Below are 19628 nucleotides of genomic sequence, written 5' to 3' on the forward strand. Positions count from 1 at the left end.
TCATGTTTAGTACATTTGACGAACTAAAGTAAGGTGACCCAAATAAGTTAAACTTTTAAAAAAGCTACTCGTTATACGTAACTTTATATATGTCTAGATAGTTAAAAAATAACTGAGTTGCCGTGATATTGCGTTTATTAAACTAAGCAATCTTTGTAGATAAGTTGGCTCAAATAGCAAGTGTTTGTAAAAAAAAAAAAACGCAAGATATCACAACTTTTGTATGTTTAGTTCAGTCCGCATATCAAGTTTAACTTCGTAAATGCAAAAGAGGTGGGGGGGGGGGACGTAGAAGATTTCAACTGCAGTTTTTTTAAAACTTTATTCCCAGAGATATCTTTGACATGAACGGATGAAAAACGCATGTTGAACAACTCGAGGTCAGTTGATAAATTATTATCATTTTCTTTTTTGTATATTATATGTATATTTTTTTGTATTATACCAATCGTCTTTTTTTTATTCAAATTTGTCCTAATCCTGTTCCCAAGCTTTTTAGAACTATTCCGAGTTCTCTTAACATAATCGGCATTACTTTATTTATCTTCACGTTCTATGAATTTATTGCAGTTTTGTTGTGCTTAAGTTTGCTCTCTGGAAATCTAGTGTTAATCATATTTAACCTTCTTTTGATGTTCTAATAATGTGCGGTCTCTTTTCCTTGATGATTCCGTCCATTTGAACATCCAATTTTATTATTATTTTATTTATTTATTTATTTTACTCACGTCCACTCCTAACAAGACATATCGCGACTTGGACATAAAGGAGCTACTATTTGGGATTATGCCTAAGAAAGATTAACAAGATGTTTGTTTACGTTACATTTAAACTGCTACATGTCAATACAGTCAGGAAGCAGGTAACAGGAAGGAAATTCCAAAGTCTAGCTGTTCGAGAAAAGAAACTATCAGAGTAGAAAGCTTTCTGTCATTTAGGGACCTCAACAGTGAAGGGGTGTGATTTTGTTGCTATACGGGTTTGTTGGGGATATGTACATCGAGGGGATACAAGTGAAACGAGTTCATCAGAACACATTCCATTAAAATATTTGTAATACAGGCACAGTGATGCAACATTGCGGCGATGGGACAGGGGCTGAAGCTTAGTTGACAAAGTGAGACCGATTAGATTGAAGACTTTATTGGACTCTATCCAAGAGAGAGTGAGACTAGTGGTAGATGCACCAGCCTAGATGTGGCAACAATACTCCATGCATGGGTGAATGATGTCCTTGTAGAGGTAAAGGATACTCTAAGGTGTGAATAATTTTCTAGCACGTTAGAGGAAGCCCACCTTCTTTGCAGCAGCCTTCACAATGTATTTGTTCCAGCTCATATTGCCTGTGAAAGTTAAGCCGAGGAGTTTGAAGGAAGAATTCTCGAGCAGTGTGTTATTTTTCATGGATATCAATGGTTGGAGAGGCGTCTTGTAATTGTTAAAAGAGAGCAACTTAGTCTTACTAGCATTAAATGTTACCATCTATTTCCAGCATTATTCCACTATGGTGTGGAGGTCATTTTCTACCGATTTTGCCATTGTCTTAGATTTATGTACATTTGTTCTTCTCTCCTGCATGTTGTAGAGTGTTGTATCACTAGCCAATATACCCATCTCGGACACAATATTATCAGGGATGTCGTTTATGAATATCAGGAATAATAGTGGTCTAAGGACTGACACCTGAGGAACTCCTACATTAATGTTATGCTGCTTGGATGTACCTTGGTGGTCCTATTGTCTAAGAAAGATTCCAGTCAGCCCTTTTGTAGTACCTTTTTTTTGAGCAATGGATCCTCACCTTGGAGTTGGGATTTAAGTGTGATGTCAACTGACATTAGGTGGCCTGAGTTTCCAAGTGGACTGTGGGCACAATCCTTATTATTATTATTATTATTATTATTATTATTATTATTATTATTATTATTTACTCACTAGAAGTAGTCACACAAGTCATCATAAAAGATCACTCTTTTAGAACAACTTGTGGTGTTCTCTGGAATCTGAGTGACATGTCTCTCTAGATTTGGTCTTCACTGGAATTTGGGTGCCAATAAGTGTCCCTGAGGTCCCAGTCCTCTTTGCACTAAACCAGAGGAGGTCTGGTTAGTGCTTTCTCTCCTCTGTCTTTCCATCCTCCTTGACCCTCATTTATTTCATGTGGTGCCAGTTTATGGTGATACACACAAAAAAGGAAGCTGCAATCTTACAGTTATACCATTGATTCCATGTGATGTTCTTTTGCCTTTTACATCAACAGTCGTTTCTGTTTGTACAATTTGTGTCTGTAGTTCATGTGTAATAATTTCCACATTCAAGGATTTTCCTTAATATTTCTGCAGTTCTCATTATTGTTATCTGTTGTATCTTCTCAGCCATCCTTCTGATTCCAATCTCTCCCATTCTTTTTTTAAAGTTTTTTGGTATCATTTCTAGTGCTCCTACTATTAATAGTATAATCTTAACTTTCTTCATTTTCCAGATCCCTTTGAGTTCTCTGGCCAATTTTGTGTATTTGCTTCTCTCTGACCTTCATCTTCATCCTGTAAACTGCTGGAACGGCAAAATCTAAAATCCTTCTTGTTAACTATTATGATATCCAGTCTTCTTGCTTGGATGGGTTTATTCGTTTCTATATCCATGTCCCATAGGATCTTGTGATATTCATTTTCCAGTACTGCTGCTGGTTTGTGTTTGTACCATTTGTCTGCGTGTTCAAGATGTAATCGTCTGCATAATTGCCTTCCTCACTTATCCGTGTCTATTTTTATATTATTTTTGGGCTAGTTTGTTGCATTCACTAATTATGTGGTTTATTGTTTAATCTCTTTGTCAGCAGAGTTTGCATTTGCTATTTTCTTGTGCCTTGTCGATTCTTGTTTTGATGTGGCTGGTTCTAATCGTGTTATCTTGTGCGGCTGTTATTAGGGATACCATTTCCCTGTTTAGGTTTTCTTTTTGTAGTCATTTCGAGGTGTTTTCATTAATCTCATTTTTTGTCATCCTTATGAATCTCCCATGTAGCTGTTTCTCTTCCCATTTTCTTTCCTCGTCTCTTTTTCTATCTTGTTTGCTTCTTCTGTGTCTGCAGTAATTAATTTTGGTCAGTATCATACTTTGAGTGGAGTGCATCGCCATGAGTTTCCTGGTCTTCTGATTGCGGTCCTTAGTTTTTTTTTTTGTCCAACTTATAAACAGTTCAGAGAATCTTCTACTTACACTGCGCACATGTTTATTTCTTTAATTATGTTTTTACTATAGAATTTAGTTTCGAGGAGTTTTCTTTTTCTGAAATATTCCTTTCCAATTTTGTTTGGTGATGTTTACTTCCACAAACTTCTGTTCATGTTCACCTAGTGCCCTCATCTCTATTTGATTCAATAGTGCTATACGTTCTATTGCTTCCAGTTTTCCCTCCTCATTGTTAGCAATGCACACTTTTCCATATGGAATTCAATTCGGATATTCTGGCTAAAGATTCTGGTTATTAGTGTCTCTAATTCTGTCTTTGTTTCTGTAAATAGTTTCAAGTCATCCATGTACAATTTTATTTAATTCCATTTTCACCTCTAACAAGGCACAGTGCCACTTTGATGTAGGCGGCTACTGTCGGGGAGAGTAGTTGCAGGGATACTATATAGGGAGTTGAGCAGTAAGATGTCTGTTCATATTACACTTGAACTTCTGCATGTCAGTACAGTTGGGAAAATATAAACCGAAAGGGAGTTCCAGACTCTCGCATTTCTGGAGAATAAACTATTAAAGTAGAAGGCCTTCTCACGTCTAGGGATCTCTACTGTGTAGGGGTGGGACTTGGCTGCTTGTCAGGTTTGTCGGGGGTATTTACGTCGAGGGGGGTACAAGGGCTTGTAGTTCATCAGAGCATCCACCATTAAAATCCTTGTAAAACAGGCAAAGGGATGCAACATCATTTCGTCGATGGAACAGTGGTTGAAGCTTGGATGACAGTTCAGGACCTATCAGGTTGGAGACTCTCTTTTGAACTCTGTCCAGTTATAGAGTGTGGTGGTGGTAGTGTCGTCAGCAAATATACCTATCTCAGAGACATTTTATCAGGGAGGTCATTTATGAATATTAGGAATAATAAAGGTCCAAGGATAGACCCCTGAGGTACACCCGCATTTATATCATATAGTTTAGATGTACGACCGTCGAGAACAACATGGATCCTTCTCTTATTTAAGAAGGATTTAATTATGTTAAGTATTTGTCCAGTAATACCGTATAATCTGATATTCCTGAGAAGACCATTGTGCCATATCCTGTCAAAAGTCTAAGATATATCTAGAGATACCGCTCTACACTCGCTTGCTTTTTTCTAGTGTATGGTATTTACATTCAGAGATTACAGTTAGGATATCTGTTGTAAAACGGGCTTGCCTAAACCCATATTGTTGGTCGGTCAGAAGTTTAGTAACTGTAAGGTGATGTTGATGATGTTGTTGTTGGTGTATTATGGACTCAAATATTTGGCGAAAAGAGGGAGGAGGCCAATTGGGCGATAATTTAATGGGTTATTTCTTTCGCCAGAAGAAGTTTTCCAGCAGTTAGGAAAGCAAGATTCATTAAGATATTTGTTGAAAAGTTTGGATTGAACTGGAGCAACTTCAACGGAGCGTTTTAGCCGCGGCTGTGCTACTAAAAAAACGCTCCACTGAGGTTGCTCGAGCAGAGTTTGCATTTGCTATTTTTTGTGCCTTGTCGATTCTTGTTTTGATGTGGCTGGTTCTAATCGTCTTATCTTGTGCAGTTGTTATTAGGGATTCCATTTCCTTGTTTGGGTTTCCTTTTTGTAGTCATTTCGAGGTGTTTTCATTGATCTCATTTTTTGTCATCCTTATGAATCTCCCATGTAGCTGTTTCTCTTCCCATTTTCTTTCCTCGTCTCTTTTTCTATCTTGTTTGCTTCTTCCATGTCTGCAGTAATTATTTTTATGGTGGTCTGCAATATGTATTTTTCTAATTCTTTTTTGTGTCATTTACATCATCTTCTATACAAACCTCTTTCTCCATCTCTCATGAGATTGGGTCCACATGCTTCTGACGTGTCTAGGTTTTTTATGGTATCATGAGAAGCTATGATTTTCAGATCATCCAGTTTGGCATCAGTCCACAAAGGAAAGTCAGGGAGGGCGTGGTTTGCTGGATCCAATATGAAGTTCAAGACAAATCGACTGGCAAGAATGTTAGCCTTCTCAGATGCCGTGTGAACAACCTCATGAGGATAACGGGAGAATTGTTGATTGCTCATTATTTACCACGCTGTTGTAGATTTTCCAGTAATCTCGGGTTCCTAATTTCTATACTTCAATGCGTTTTCTGGTGTTTTTTTATTTTTATTTATTTTTTTATTCAATCTTCACCCCAAATAAGGTATAGTGCCACTTTGAAGTAGGGGGCTACTATCGGGGACATAATTTGCGGGTCATTATGAAGGGAGAGGAGTAGCAAGATATAAAAATAACACTTGAACTTCTGCATATCAGAACAGTTGAGCAGAGTGTCAGAAGGGAGTTCCAAAGACCTGCAGTTCTGGGGAAGAAACTATTGGAGTAAAAGGCTTTCTTACATCTAGGGATCTCTACTGTAAAGGGGTGAGACTTAGTTGCTTGTCGGGTTTGTCGGGGTTAGTCACATCGAGGAGGCACAAGTGCTTGCAGTTTGTCAGAGTACTCACCATTAAAGTACTTGTAGAAAAGGCAGAGTGATGCAAAATTTCGTCGATGGGACAGAGGCTGAAGCCTAAATGACAGTTCAGGACCTATCAGGTTGGCGACTCTCTTTTGAACCCTGTCCAGGAGCGAGAGACAAGCAGCAGATGCACCAGCCCAAATGTGACAACAGTACTCCATACATGGGCGAATGGTGGCCTTATAGAGGTACAGGATACTTTCAGGTGTAAGTAATTTTCTAGCACAGTAGAGAGAGCCAACCTTTTTTGCAGCAGCCTTGGCAATGCTCTCAATGTATCTATTCCAGTTCATGTTCCCTGTAAATGTTAGGCCAAGGAGTTTAAAAGAAGTACTTTCAGGCAATGTGTTCTTGGCCATTGCTATTGGTGGTAGAGAAGGTTTCTTGTAATTATTGAAGGAAACAAGCTGAGTCTTGGCAGCATTGAATGTGACCATCCATTTTTGTCCCCATTCCACTACAGATTGGAGGTCATCCTCTAGTGTTTCTGCCATTTCCTTAGATATGTGTTCACTTGTTTTCCCCTCATGCCTGTTATAGAGAGTGGTGTCATCAGCAAATATACCCATTTCAGAAAAAATCTTATCAGGGAGGTCATTTATGAATATCAGGAATAATAAAGGTCCAAGAATAGACCCTTCAGGTACTCCCGCATTTATATCATATTGTTTAGATGTACGACCGTCGAGGACAACTTGGATTTTTCTCTTACTTAAGAAGGATTTAATTACATTATGTATTCTTCCAGTGATACCATATGATCTAATTTTCCTTAGAAGACCATCGTGCCATACCCTGTCAAAGGCTTTAGATATATCAAGAGTTACCACACTACCCTCCTCTGTTTTGTCCAGTGAATGGTATATACATTCAGAAACTACAGTTAAGATATCTGCTGTTGAATGGGTTTGCCTGAATCCATAATGTTTGTCGGTCAGAAGTTTAGCAGCTGTTAGGTGTTCGGCTAGGACTTGATTAACTAAGGACCCAAATATTTTGACGAAAAGAGTGAGGAGGCTAATGGGGCGATAATTTAGTGGGTCAGTTCTTTCACCAGAATTCTTGAAGACTGGTACCACAGAAGCGGTTTTCCAGCAGTTGGGAATGCAAGATTCGTTAAGGCATTTATTGTAAAGTTTGGAGAGAACTGGAGCAACCTCAGCAATGCATTTTTTTAATAGCACAGCCGGAATGAGATCTGGTCCACATGCTTTTGAGGTGTATAGGTTTTTTATGATACCATGTGCCTGAGAAGGGGTGATTTTCAAATCGTCTAGTGTGGCGTCTGTCCACAAACGCAAGTCGAGGAGGGAGTGGTGTGCTGGGTCCAGTGTGGTGTTTGAGGCAAACCGACTGGCAAGCAGATTAGCCTTGTCGGTTGCCGTGCAAGCAACCTCATGATTGTTTGATAGTGGGGGAATCGTTGACTGCCCATTATTTACTACACTGTTGTAGATTTTCCAAAAATCATGGGTTCCTAATGTCTGTGCTTCGATGCGTTTTCTGGTGGTTTCAGTGTAATCTGTCTTAGCTGTCGCTATTACTCTCTTACAATTATTTCTAGCTTTTATATATGTTATATCGTAGATTATATGAATAACAAGTCATTACTGGGGTTGTACAGAAAGGGTTTATTTAGGTAAAAAGGTACACACATTTCTAAGCGTCCATTGACAGCTTAGTACTAAATTCTGTCTCCCACGTGAGGAGAGTTTGCTTGTCTTTTTATAGACGTAACAGTCCATTCATTTGAGGGGTGTTGGATCAGTCCATTATATCACCTTCCTCCCAAGCTAAATTCTTCCCTAGAATTTCGCTTCACCATTTTTTTCTTTTTTGACTTTGTCCAAAAAATTCAGTTCTTTTTCTTTTTCTTTCACTTCTCCTTAAAATTTGCGTTTGCGAATTTTTGGATTTTGGAGAGTGACTTGTATTTTCAGTTACTGGTGCTTCCTTTTTTGGAGGCTCTATGTGAAAAATGTCATACAGTACTTCCATCGGTACTTCATTGTTTTTAAGTATTTCAATATGTCGGGGTCTGAGTTGGTTTATATGTTTTTTGTGGGGAAATGTCTGACCTTTTATAATGTAGACCATTCTTCCAATTCTTTTTGAGATTATGCCTTCTTCCCAAAAACTCTTCCCTGCCCGATAATTGTTGAAAAAAACTTTATCCCCGTCCTTGTATATCTTGTATCGTCCATTATCTTTTACACTTTTTTTTTTTACTTTTTTACTCGGAATTAACCGGTCGAACACAGAGCGCACTGGCAAACATTATTTCCGCTGGGGATAAATGTGCATTTGTATTCGGATTAGGCGTTATCCTGTACACTGCTAAAAATTTCTGAAGACTTTTTTCTTCAGTGTCGATGTTATCGTTCTTTTTCAATAATTCGTTTAAAGGTGCTCTTAGTTCATGCATATTTGGGATATAAGAATTATAATAATTTGCTAGTCCCAAAAATGACTGTAGCTGCACTATATTTTCTGGTCTAGGCATGTTTTTGATTGCTTCAGTCCTATTAGGATTAGGTTTTCTACCATTTCGATCAATCACTTGTCCCAAATATTCAATTTTGTCCATCCAAAAATTACATTTTTCGAGAGCCACTTTCAATCCATAGTTTGATATTCTCTCGAATACTTTGCCAATGTGGATTTTATGCTCTTCCACATTTTTACTTCTTATAAGGATGTCATCTAGATAAGCCATAGCAAAATCCAAACCTGCTAGCATTGTATCCATAATTTGCTGGAACAAATTTGGAGCTACTTTTAAACCAAAAGGCAAACGTTTTAGTGAAAATAGTCCTTTATGGGTATTTAATGTCAGGTACTTAGCACAATCTTCCTGGACTTTTACTTGCCAATACGCTTCAGACAAATCAATTTTTGTAAAAATTTTTCCTCCGCTTAACTTCGAAAAAATTTCCTCTGGGGTAGGAAGCGGGTAGTTATGCTCCTTGAGACAATCATTTAGACCTGTCGAAAAGTCCGCGCATACCCTGATTTTATTATTTTCTTCTTAACGTAAACCGTGGGTGAAGCCCATTCAGAGTAGTCCACTTTTTCTATTACGCCAATATCTTGAAGTCTCTTTAATTCTTTCTCTATAGTTTCTAATGCTGAATATGGAACCTTTCTTTTGGGTTTGAAAACTGGTTCAAATTTCACCTCCGTTTTCGTGCAGCAACCCAAACCTTCAGAGAATACCTCTTTAAAATCTTTTTTTAATTCGTCAATAAACTTTCCTGGTAGTTTAGACTTTTCTAAACCCGCCAGACTTACTTTATTGCAAAATGAGCTTATGGGTTTTCCCCATAAATTAAAAAGAATCATTAAGTCTATACCGAACAAATTAGAATTTTTCCCCGGTACGACATATAACTTGGTTTTCACAGCATTCTCCTTTAGAGACACATTGGTAAAAAATTCACCCTTAAATTTTAGTTTATTTCCAGACACACTTCTGGCAATTTTTTTTGTATTTTGTAACTTTGGAAACCCAATTTTCTTCCAAGTTACTTCGTCAATTATACTTATGTCGCTTCCCGTATCTAGAAGACAGTTCACATTACAGCCATTAATTTTAATTTTAATATATTTTCTTTTATCACACCTAGACTCATTTTTAGAACCAATGGTCTTTATTTCTGCTTTTCGGTATTTTCCTTTCCTGCATACCGTTGATTTATGGCCTTTTTTATTACATTTGTTACATATTTTGTATTTAAAGTAACAATCTTTAGTGAAGTGGTTTTTTCCCCCACATGTCTTACAGGATTTTTCGTGTGCACATTTCATCACCCTTTCCATTTTTTTTTCCATATTTTTTTCTTCAAAATTTTTTCCTTCGATGCTTGTATTGTCCTGCTTTAAATTTAACAGTTTCTGACACTCTTCCGTAACTTTTTGTAACGTTATTTCTGTGTCTTGGTTCATAATGGATAATATCCTTGAACGAATATCCTTATCTTTAGAGGCTGTTAAACCTTGCACAAAGATTAGACTTTTAAACATATCCTCTTTGAGGTCTTTTAATTTAAAGGATTCACAATGAGCATTCACTTTCCCTGCATAAGTAATAAAATCTTCGTCCTCCTGCTTCGTGATATTTAAACATTTATAACGTGTATAGAATAGACTATCTCGTTCACTGAAAATGTTTGACAATATTTTTATTGTTTCACTAAAAGAAATCTCTTCAGGTTTCTTTGGCAGGATGAAATTCGTATACTTTGTATTTTCCTGAGATCCAAGTTTTTTAGTGAGTTTCGTTCGAATTCTTCGTCGCCAGTTGTTATATCGTAGATTATATGAATAACAAGTCATTACTGGGGTTGTACAGAAAGGGTTTATTTAGGTAAAAAGGTACACACATTTCTAAGCGTCCATTGACAGCTTAGTACTAAATTCTGTCTCCCACGTGAGGAGAGTTTGCTTGTCTTTTTATAGACGTAACAGTCCATTCATTTGAGGGGTGTTGGATCAGTCCATTATATCAATATACTTCAGTCTGTTTGAACTGGACTTATGTCGGTTGAATCTGCGGAACGCATGTTGCTTTTGAGCAATGGCAGCTGCACAAGCAGAAGTAAACCATTGGGGAGAGTGGGGCATGCTATAGAACATGTGCGTGTGGGAACATGTGCTTCAATCGCAGTTTTGAACCATTCAGCCTTCTTATAATACCTTTTTGTTTTGCCGGATCAGTTTTGGGTCGAGAATTTAGGGCATGATCAGCATTCTTGAATGGGCTATGGGCATTTGTCAGACAATCATTGGGAACTGTGGTCAGAAATAGATCTAGAAGTGAAGCAGTTGATCTTGCTGATGTGGGAAACGTATCAGAAATCTAACCGTCTGTAATAGAGAATGAGATATAGAGAAGCTATGTTATGCTACCGGCAGTGTCTGTGTAAGTAGAGAAACCAAGTCAATTGCTGTAGTAGACATTGAAGCCACCAAATACTAGTACTTGTGTGCTAGTATCGAGATATATATATATATATATATATATATATATATAGAGAGAGAGAGAGAGAGAGAGAGCTGTATCTATGCTGTCAGAGACTTTGTTTATTAGGTTACAGTTCTAGATCAAGATAGAGCCGTAGAGAAAAAATAAGTAGCTGTGTTATATGTTAAGTCATAAAGGCCTGGTTGTCTGATTCTAGTTTTGTTTCTCTAGTCAAGGGGAGGATGTTTCGAACATAGACTCCAAGTCCGTGCATATGTCTGAGCCCTTACGCCAAAGCGGGAGATAGCCAGGCATGTTGAAGTCGTTAGAAAGGATGGAGTAGTGTATGTTAGGAGAAAGGATACAACATCATCTAAATTAGTTCTAAGCCCATGGATATTCGTGAATGCATGTCTCAAGGGAGGAGGCAAATTGGTTTTGTTTGAGTTTACGCCTGGTTTGATCGTAATTTTTGATTGAACTGTCATTATCCAACTCCTAATCTACAGGATTGTGGCCTCGGGAAAGCCCACCAGAGATGGGTGTAGGATCCCTTTCCATGTGTAACATGGCACTACAATCATCCCGATATTATACAACTGTTGATGGAGCAGCCGCTCTAAGCGCTACCAAAGCTCCTGTACTATCAGTCTGAAACAGAGGTCAGGAACTGACAAAACAGTATCCTGAACTTGTCAGACAAAAATCAACCCAATCCAATTGCATTGGCATACATGGCATTCAAGCACCCCCAAAGTGCAAAGTTTTGGGGGATGGGAATGTGGTGGGAGTGGGGAACGGCGTTTCTTGCCTTAGTCAGGAAACAAGGTCGAACATTGGGTATTTCTTGTCGAGTCTCTGTGCTTGTACCTCTGCACCTGGCTAATAGGCAAAGAAGGAGTATGAAAGCCGGGCGATAGACAGAGCCTATCTACTCCTTAAGCAGTTTAGGTTTGCAAACCGGTAATTAGTTCAAATCACCGGCTCTAGGAAGGTCGTTCCACCCCTAGGTTTAGCTTCAGAGTTTTCCTTCTCTTAGACGGATGATCTGAGAAGATCTACCGGTCCATCTGCACCGAGAGCGTTAGTCCCGGGCCTAGGTCCTAAATCAAGTATGTCTTCGACCCCCTCCCTAGGTAGTTAATGCTATGAGTTAATTATTAAAGGTTATATATCTACTGAAAAATTACACTCCTCAAAATAATTAAAAAAGACATTACTATGCTTTCCATTTCATTTTTACTGGAAGAAAGGAGAAATAGAAATTCATGCAGTGGAAGTAATTAAATTTGCAACTGGTTGGTTTGAGATGGAGGAGTTAATATTCGATTTAAAATATTAATCATATGTTAGTTTAGGGTTATAATAACAAGTTAAAGTATGATTAAATTGATATTAGGAATTAAATTAAAATTTGATGCCCGCACTTTGGATATTTTAGACGATAGGAGAGATAATAAAATGTATTCAATATAGAGTAAGGTAACGTAACGTATCTATGATTTGCAACACAATTCAGAACAGATATATCTGGAATTAATGTATAAACTATGGCGTATTCTGTATAATTTGGTATAAATAAGAATATAGAAATATTTACAATAGATACGAACATATAGAACTTGTAGGTATGAGGTATATTTCTGAAAGTTCTGACTTCTAAAAAAGAAAAATAACTTCGCCTTTTGTTTAAAATTCGAAATTGTATTTTACATAACAAAGAGTTTCGGCCCAGTTTTTTGTAGTACTTTTTGCATTGCTTCCACCATCTAAGGAAAAGAGATATAGATATTGTTATTTAGCACAGATCACTTTAAATCTAAACACAAAACTATGGCTAATAAGTATCTATTTTATTGCTAAGCTATAGGATAAGAATATACGCTAATGCATGCGCTAACAATAGAAATCCATAGATGTTTAGTGTATATCGATTTTTAAGCAGTCATCCTGGTTAAGTTGAGTACCGAAAGCTAAACCCGCTCCAAAGGTACGTGCGATGTTTGTGATTTTATAGCAACTTGTGAAGAAGAGCAATTCGTTAGTTCTAAGGAGAGATGATAATAACTTTCAGAATACAGTATAAATATAAATTAGGGTATACAGATTTTCGGGTAGAATTTAGCAGTATAAAAATTTGAGATAATGTTTGTCATGCAAAACAGACACAGGCAGTCGTCTTGGAGGCAAAGTATCTATTGGATATAATTGGATATGCGTAGCATTGCTAGCAGCGCCGTTAATTGTTTTGACAGAAACAATTAAACAAAATACAATATAGGTTTAAGTGGCGATATAACTATGAAAGTACATTTCAATGTAGGTATAACTGGAAGTAAGGTATAAGTTCTCGAAGATCCAGTATAATTAATTTGATATAAAATAGCAATATGGACATAATTTGATATAAAATAGCAATATGGACATATTTATAGCATATACGACGTTGTAAATATTAAGTATATTAATTAATATAGTTCTTTTGTCTTCTAACGTTCAAAGACAAATTCTCGTTTCACCAAATTCCGAAATGCATCTTGCGCAATCATCATTAGCAGCTGCTTTCTTTTCCCCATTATATTAATTGACTTAGAAGAAATAGTTTGTGCTAGGGACAAAATACAGTTGTTAATGCAGACTAGGGCTCGAAAGATGATGTTAGGGCACTGGTTTTATTTTATTTATTTTTTTTACATAGGCATCACCACTTATCAAGGCCAAGAGGCAACTCGAGGATAAGGGTTAAAGAGTGTACAGTCGAAATTGGACAATATAGTAATCGTTAGTAAATCGAAATTCGGTGAATTTGTTAACAAGTAGAACGGCTAATCAAGAACTTGTTTATGTTAGACTTGAAGACAACCATATTGTAGTCAGCTGGAAAGCAGGAAAACGGAAGACAATTCCACTTTCTTCATGGAATCTATGCTTAGGTTTAGGCACAGATAACGAGTGGGGGGAATTATTGATAGTTTTTCAGCTAAACGAGTGTTTGTTGTAAAAGTTTGGCGAGGGGAGACCATAGACTGAAGCTCAATCGAACACTTTCCACGAGAAAATAACGATAAAGCAGAGACAAACTCGCAACATCTCTTCTGTGAGAAAGAGGTTGCAGGGAAGAGAAAAGGACATCTCCTACGAGGCTACGAAGTCTATTTTGAACTCTATCAAGGCAGGATAAGTCCTTTCTAGCAGTATTCCATCCTTGGACGTACCTGGCTCTTATATGGATAGAGAATTGCACCCGATTAGCACAGAACTTCTGCAGTGACTTGTCAGTTTGAAAATAGAAAATCAATCTATCATAATTTCTATGTATTTCAGAGTAGTAATAAAAAAGGGGGGCTTAATGGCTATGTGCGTTCTTTTGAACAGGTCGGCTGGAAATTTTTTCCTTGTATTTAATTTGAAGGATGAGTTTCGACTTCTTTTCTAATGCTATTTAAAAATATAGCAACTCGTTTCCTAAGGTTAATAAATGCTAGCAAATAGTTACACATTTTCTCTGGAACAAAGAGTTATAAGCCAGTAGGTAAAACGGAATATAGAAGAACTAAGATGAAATAAGAAAATAAAATTTGTAATATTTACCGTCCAGAAGTTTAGTTTAAAGTAGTAATAAGAGTGCGTTTTTTTTTATCCTCTGCGCCCATGTCGTGACTTCTGTGACCTCGCATGGGTAGTTTTGATGTGTTGAGTTAATAGTGTAGGTTATATGTCTACTGAAATGTTATATGTCTACTGAAATGTTATATGTCTACTGAAATGTTATATGTCTACTGAAATGTTACATTCCTCAAAATCATTGGAAAAGATTTGACAATGCTTTCTATTTCATTGTTAATGGAAAAGAGGAGGTAAGTGAAAAAGACGTACAGTGGAAGGGTGTAGTTTTGCAACTGGTTGATTTTAGGAGTTTATATATGATTAAAATAGTGTTTTATTATTCATCGGACTACTGTTCTCATCTTGAGTTTCGGTCGATATAACCTCCGACCTTCTTCAGGTGTATCTTGTCAAACTCGGAAATGTTTCTAACTTGGGAGTTTGGATGGAATTTCGAGCAGAACCCTTTATTTATTTCATGGGGGTAGTGTGCTCTTGTTCCGTCAGCCAGTACTCTAAACACTGCACCTTGGGAAAAATCAATTGTAAAAGTAATATTCTCCTGAAGGTTGATGGTTAAATCTTCAGTGTGGGCGACCGAAAAATACATTTGTGAATTACTTATCCAGTCATGGCTGACGGAACAAGAGAACACTACCTCTATTATTGATTTTTCACTGGCAATGGCCATTGGTTTTCATTAGAATTTCGTTGCAAAAAAACTCCCCAAGGTTCCAGTCTCCTTTGCATCCAGTGGAGGTCTGGTTAATGCTTTCACTCTTAACGTTTGTCACTCATGTAGATTAAATGCCGCAATTCAGGGTTTTCATTAAGATTTCAGCTGTTTCCAGCATTACCGTCCGTTGAATATTCTGAGTCTTCCCCTTGATTCCAATTTCTCCTAGTCTTTTATTTTCATATTCTTTGGGACTATTATTAATGCTCCTATGATTATAGGTTTTGAATTGGTTTTCTTCAGGTTCCATAGTCCTTTCAGTTCTCTGGAAATTTCCACAGATTTCCTTTATTTTCTTTGTCTGTGAACTTCACTTTGTCACGCGCTAAAGATGCACACACACACAACCACATGCATGGCAGCTGGTAGCAAAGCCATTGAACGATGATGTCAGAATTAATATCGTCAGTAGTGAAACCTCAAATGTTTGACACACGCAGCTGTCGAGATGAGCGCACCTGTGGAGGAGCAGGTCACATATATAGCCCAGAAGAAAAGGCAAAAAGGAAGAGAAGTCTACAGTCAGCCGGCAAGAAACATGGTCTTCATCTTTAGCTGGGTGCGTGCACATGAGGCAATGACAAAAGAAACAGAAAATAAAAGTTTTTATATTTTTATATAAAAACGAAGTGTTAAAAGTTTTTTTTTGCTGGCTGATGAAAAATCGACTGTGCAACAACTCTGGCATGCTGGGACGGCAAAATTTACAATTTGACAGTTTCTTTCTTTTTGTTTGTTAATTATCATATTGCCCGATCTTCTAGCATGGGTAAGTTTATTTGCACCTCCATCTCCCAAAGATTTTGTGGTTTTTATTTTACAGTAGTTTCCGGTTTGTGTTTGAACCATTTGTCAGCATCTTTGAGATGCAGTCGTCTACAGAACTTCCAGTCGACTGTTTTTTCATGCAGTCGTGTCTGTCCTCATATTCCTTTTGTGCTAATTTGCTGCATTCGCTTATGTGGTTTACCGTTTCATCTCTTACTCCACAGAGTCTACACTTATTGTTTACTTGTGTTTTATCTATTTTAGTTTTAATGTGGTTCGTTGTTCTGTGCAGTTATTCTTTGGGTCAAGTACCTTTTTAACTCGTGCTTATTCCTTTAATCAGGTTTCTATTGTATAGTTTCGTTTCTCACGTACTATTTTCCAATCTTGTCTTTCATTTCTGTAGATTTGGTAGTGCCTGCCTCCAGTCCACCTACACATCAAGAATATCTTATATATACTAGCAGATGTACTCGACGTTGCACGGTATTAAACGTAACGGTAAATTCCTTTTAAAAAAATGAAGCCCCCCCACCCAAAAAAAAATCGGAAAGATTATGAAACATGTGCATGCAAGTATTATTTTTTTAAACAGTTCAAGTATTGTTAGTAAAAAAAATACTCGAGCTGAGATCGAAACCAAAACTTAAAAACAGTAAAGAACGATAACCATTAAGCCAGCTTCCAGTGCATTTACATTTGCACAGTATTCTATATAACGTTTTACATGTTTAAAGATTCGATGTGCAATTTTTATTAAATTTACAATAACTTTTTTTTCAAAATAAAATCAACAGTTTGTAGAGAATTGTTTAAAGTGATATGCCAGTACAAATAGTTTTTCACGATTTACATAGTGTTAATGAAATTCTTAGATATAAACAAGATATAGGACGGCCATGCATTGTTGATGATGGACGTTTGAAATCAATCGTTGAATCCTTGTCAAAATGTCTGATAAATGATTGAAGCGTTTAATTTCATTTCAATATTGTCACAACTAACACTCTGCAAGCAAATTGGAGATCATGTCTACAGATGACTATGTAGGGAGTTGAGCTGCGAGGTGTCTATTCGTAAAACATTTAAACTTCTGTATGCCACTCCAGTCAGGGAAGTAGATAATAAGGAAGAAATTTTAAAGTCTAGCAATCTGAGAGTAGAAACTATTAAAGTAGAAAGCTTTTCGGCATCTAGAGACCTCAACAGTGAAGGGGTGGGATTTTGCTGCTTGTTGGTTTACTTAGGGATATGTGCATCGAGGGAGTATAAGTGCTAGTAATTCTAGTAAATTAATTGTGAAGCAAGAACAGGAATGCAACATTATGGTGATAGGACAGAAGTTTCAGCTTGGTAGATAGTGCGGGATCTATTAGATTACAAACTATTTTTTGATTCTGGCTAAGAAATTGGGTTAATGGTAGATGCATTATCAAAGATGTGAAACCAATACTCCATGCATGCGAACATTGTGGCTTTGATATGGGATAATGTTATGTGTAAGTAATTTTTAATTATTTGTCAAATTATTTAATTTTAATTTTTTATTTCAGGAATCGTCTCAAGAAAATTCCGAAATGAATATGGCCTTCCTTGTCTTCATTGGAATACTCCTGCGAGTCGAACCAACCAAATGCGACAACATACTCTTTCTCAGTCTTCCATTCTTCGGTCATTTACATCCGATGTGTTCATTGGCTAAAGCGCTCTACACAAGGGGACATAACTCTTATATTCCTGTCACTCATGATCTAAAAAAACAGTTGAAACCGTCAGAGGGAGTTCATTTTCTATGGATGCCCGAAATAGTGACAATGGGTGATTTCACAACGTTTATGCTAGATTATTTTTCTCTAGGAGGTAAGACCTCTAGAGAAGATATGCTCCAAGCTAATAAGGAGGTATGTGACAATTTACTGCTGAACGAAAAATGGTTTCGCGAGTTAAAATCTATTAACGCCACTCTGGCTGTTGTCGACGGTGTGATTATCAGTAACTGCTTGGCCATAATTCCATATAAATTATCGATCCCGTTCGTATTCATGGGATCAATGGATATACCATCAATACATCGAACGCCGTGGGTGTACTCGGTTTTCCCGCATACGTATACTCCTTATTCTGAAATTATGTCATTCACAGAGAGATTAATAAATACATATGCGCATATTAGAAATTACATATCCGCCCCATTTGGTTCACCATCGAAAAGTATAGAATATTATGCGCCAAACAGACCGAACATCCCTTTTGATGAGCTTCAACGCAAAGCCAAGTTGCATATTGTAGAACTTGATTTCTTGATAGATTACGCGACTCCTTCGCTTCCGAATGTGGAATATTTAGGAGGTATGGGAACCGATGCAGCGAAACCTTTAAAAGGAAAATTGGGCCACTTTGTTAATTCGTCCAAAAATGGGATCATTTTAGTGTCGTTTGGTTCTATTGTAAGTTTGCTCCCGAAAGACCATCGCAATAAAATGGGAGAGGCTTTCAAGAAAATTAAATATGATGTCGTCTGGAAATGGTCGGATGCAAGTTATTCTTCATCAAATGTTTTTCTTACAAAATGGATGCCACAAAACGATTTACTGGGTCATCCGAAAACGAGACTGTTCATCACTCACTGCGGCAATGGAGGACAGTTTGAAAGTTTATATCATGCGGTTCCTATGTTAGGCTTTCCTGTATTTGCAGACCAACCTCATAACGCTAAAAGAATTGAATACAAAGGTTTTGGTTTATCGATGGACTTGTATAATTACGCCGTTGAAGATCTTGTTGCAAATATAAACGAAATTATCTCAAATCCGAAATACAAAAAGAATATCAAAATGGCAAGTGATATTTTTAAATCTCGACCTGAAAATCCGTCTATGAGAGGAGCACGCATAGTTGATGACGTCATGAAATATGGTGGCGGTTTCATGAGGTCTTATTGCCAGGATATGCCATTGTATCAATTTTTTATGTTGGATATTTTTGCTGTCGCATTAGGTTCTTTGTTCCTTGGAATTTTAATCTTTGTTTTTATTTTACGCAAATGTTTTTCTATTTGTCGGCAAAAGAAAGAAAAAGACGAATAATATTTTTTACCAATATAATCGTCAATATCTAGTTGCCGCGGGAGCAATAGGTAGTAATAAAAATGATGAAACACTAAATGTTTCTATGTTATATATATATATATATATATATATATATATATATATATATATATATATATATATATATATTGTGTGTGTTGTGTGTGTGCGGGTGGTTTGAAAAAAAAAACAGTGGTTAGCCCCTTTTTTTTACACGGTGGTCACCACTTATCAATGCCCGGAAGCCACTCAGGGATAAGGGTTATTGCAAGTACAGTACGCTACTGTGGAGATTTGATGAAGTGTTTAATTAAGGGGGCGGTTCATTAGGAATTTGTTAACGTTGGACTTGAAGACATCCAGGTTGTAGTCAGGTGGGAAGCAGGCAGACGGAACAGAGTTCCACAGGCGTGCAGTTCTAAAAAAGAAGCTTTGTTCATGGAATCTACGTTTGCACAGAGTGGGGAAAATTTTTGACAGTGGATTCAGCTAGACGGTTGTTTTTCGTGAAAGATTGGCGAGGGGGGACCAGAGATTGGAGTTCAGACGAGCTCCTGCCACGGAAATAATGATAAAACAAGGATAGGCTCGCAACGTCTCTTCTGTGGGAGAGAGGTTGCAGGGTAGAGAAAAGGGCACCCCCCACTAAGCCACGAAGTCTATTTTGTACTCTGTCAAGGTAGAATAGGCTGTTTTTAGCAGCTCCTGCCTAGATATGGCAGCAGTATTCCATCCTTGGACGTACTTGGCTTTTATA

At 37.2% G+C, this 19628-nt stretch overlaps 1 protein-coding gene across 1 annotated transcript; it reads left to right on the forward strand.

The window, feature by feature from the left end:
* Positions 1 to 255: 255 nt before the first annotated feature.
* On the forward strand, positions 256 to 18949 carry LOC145256108 (UDP-glucuronosyltransferase 2C1-like). The gene is made up of 2 exons (XM_080114693.1): positions 256 to 380; positions 17339 to 18949. The coding sequence occupies exon 2, from the start codon at positions 17363 to 17365 to the stop codon at positions 18869 to 18871; it is 1509 nt and encodes a 502-aa protein (XP_079970819.1). The 5' UTR covers positions 256 to 380; positions 17339 to 17362; the 3' UTR covers positions 18872 to 18949.
* Positions 18950 to 19628: the final 679 nt, after the last annotated feature.

Source organism: Euprymna scolopes, chromosome 32 (genome assembly GCF_053919585.1).
Source record: "Euprymna scolopes isolate OS-2025 chromosome 32, ASM5391958v1, whole genome shotgun sequence".
Lineage (NCBI taxonomy): Eukaryota > Metazoa > Mollusca > Cephalopoda > Sepiida > Sepiolidae > Euprymna > Euprymna scolopes.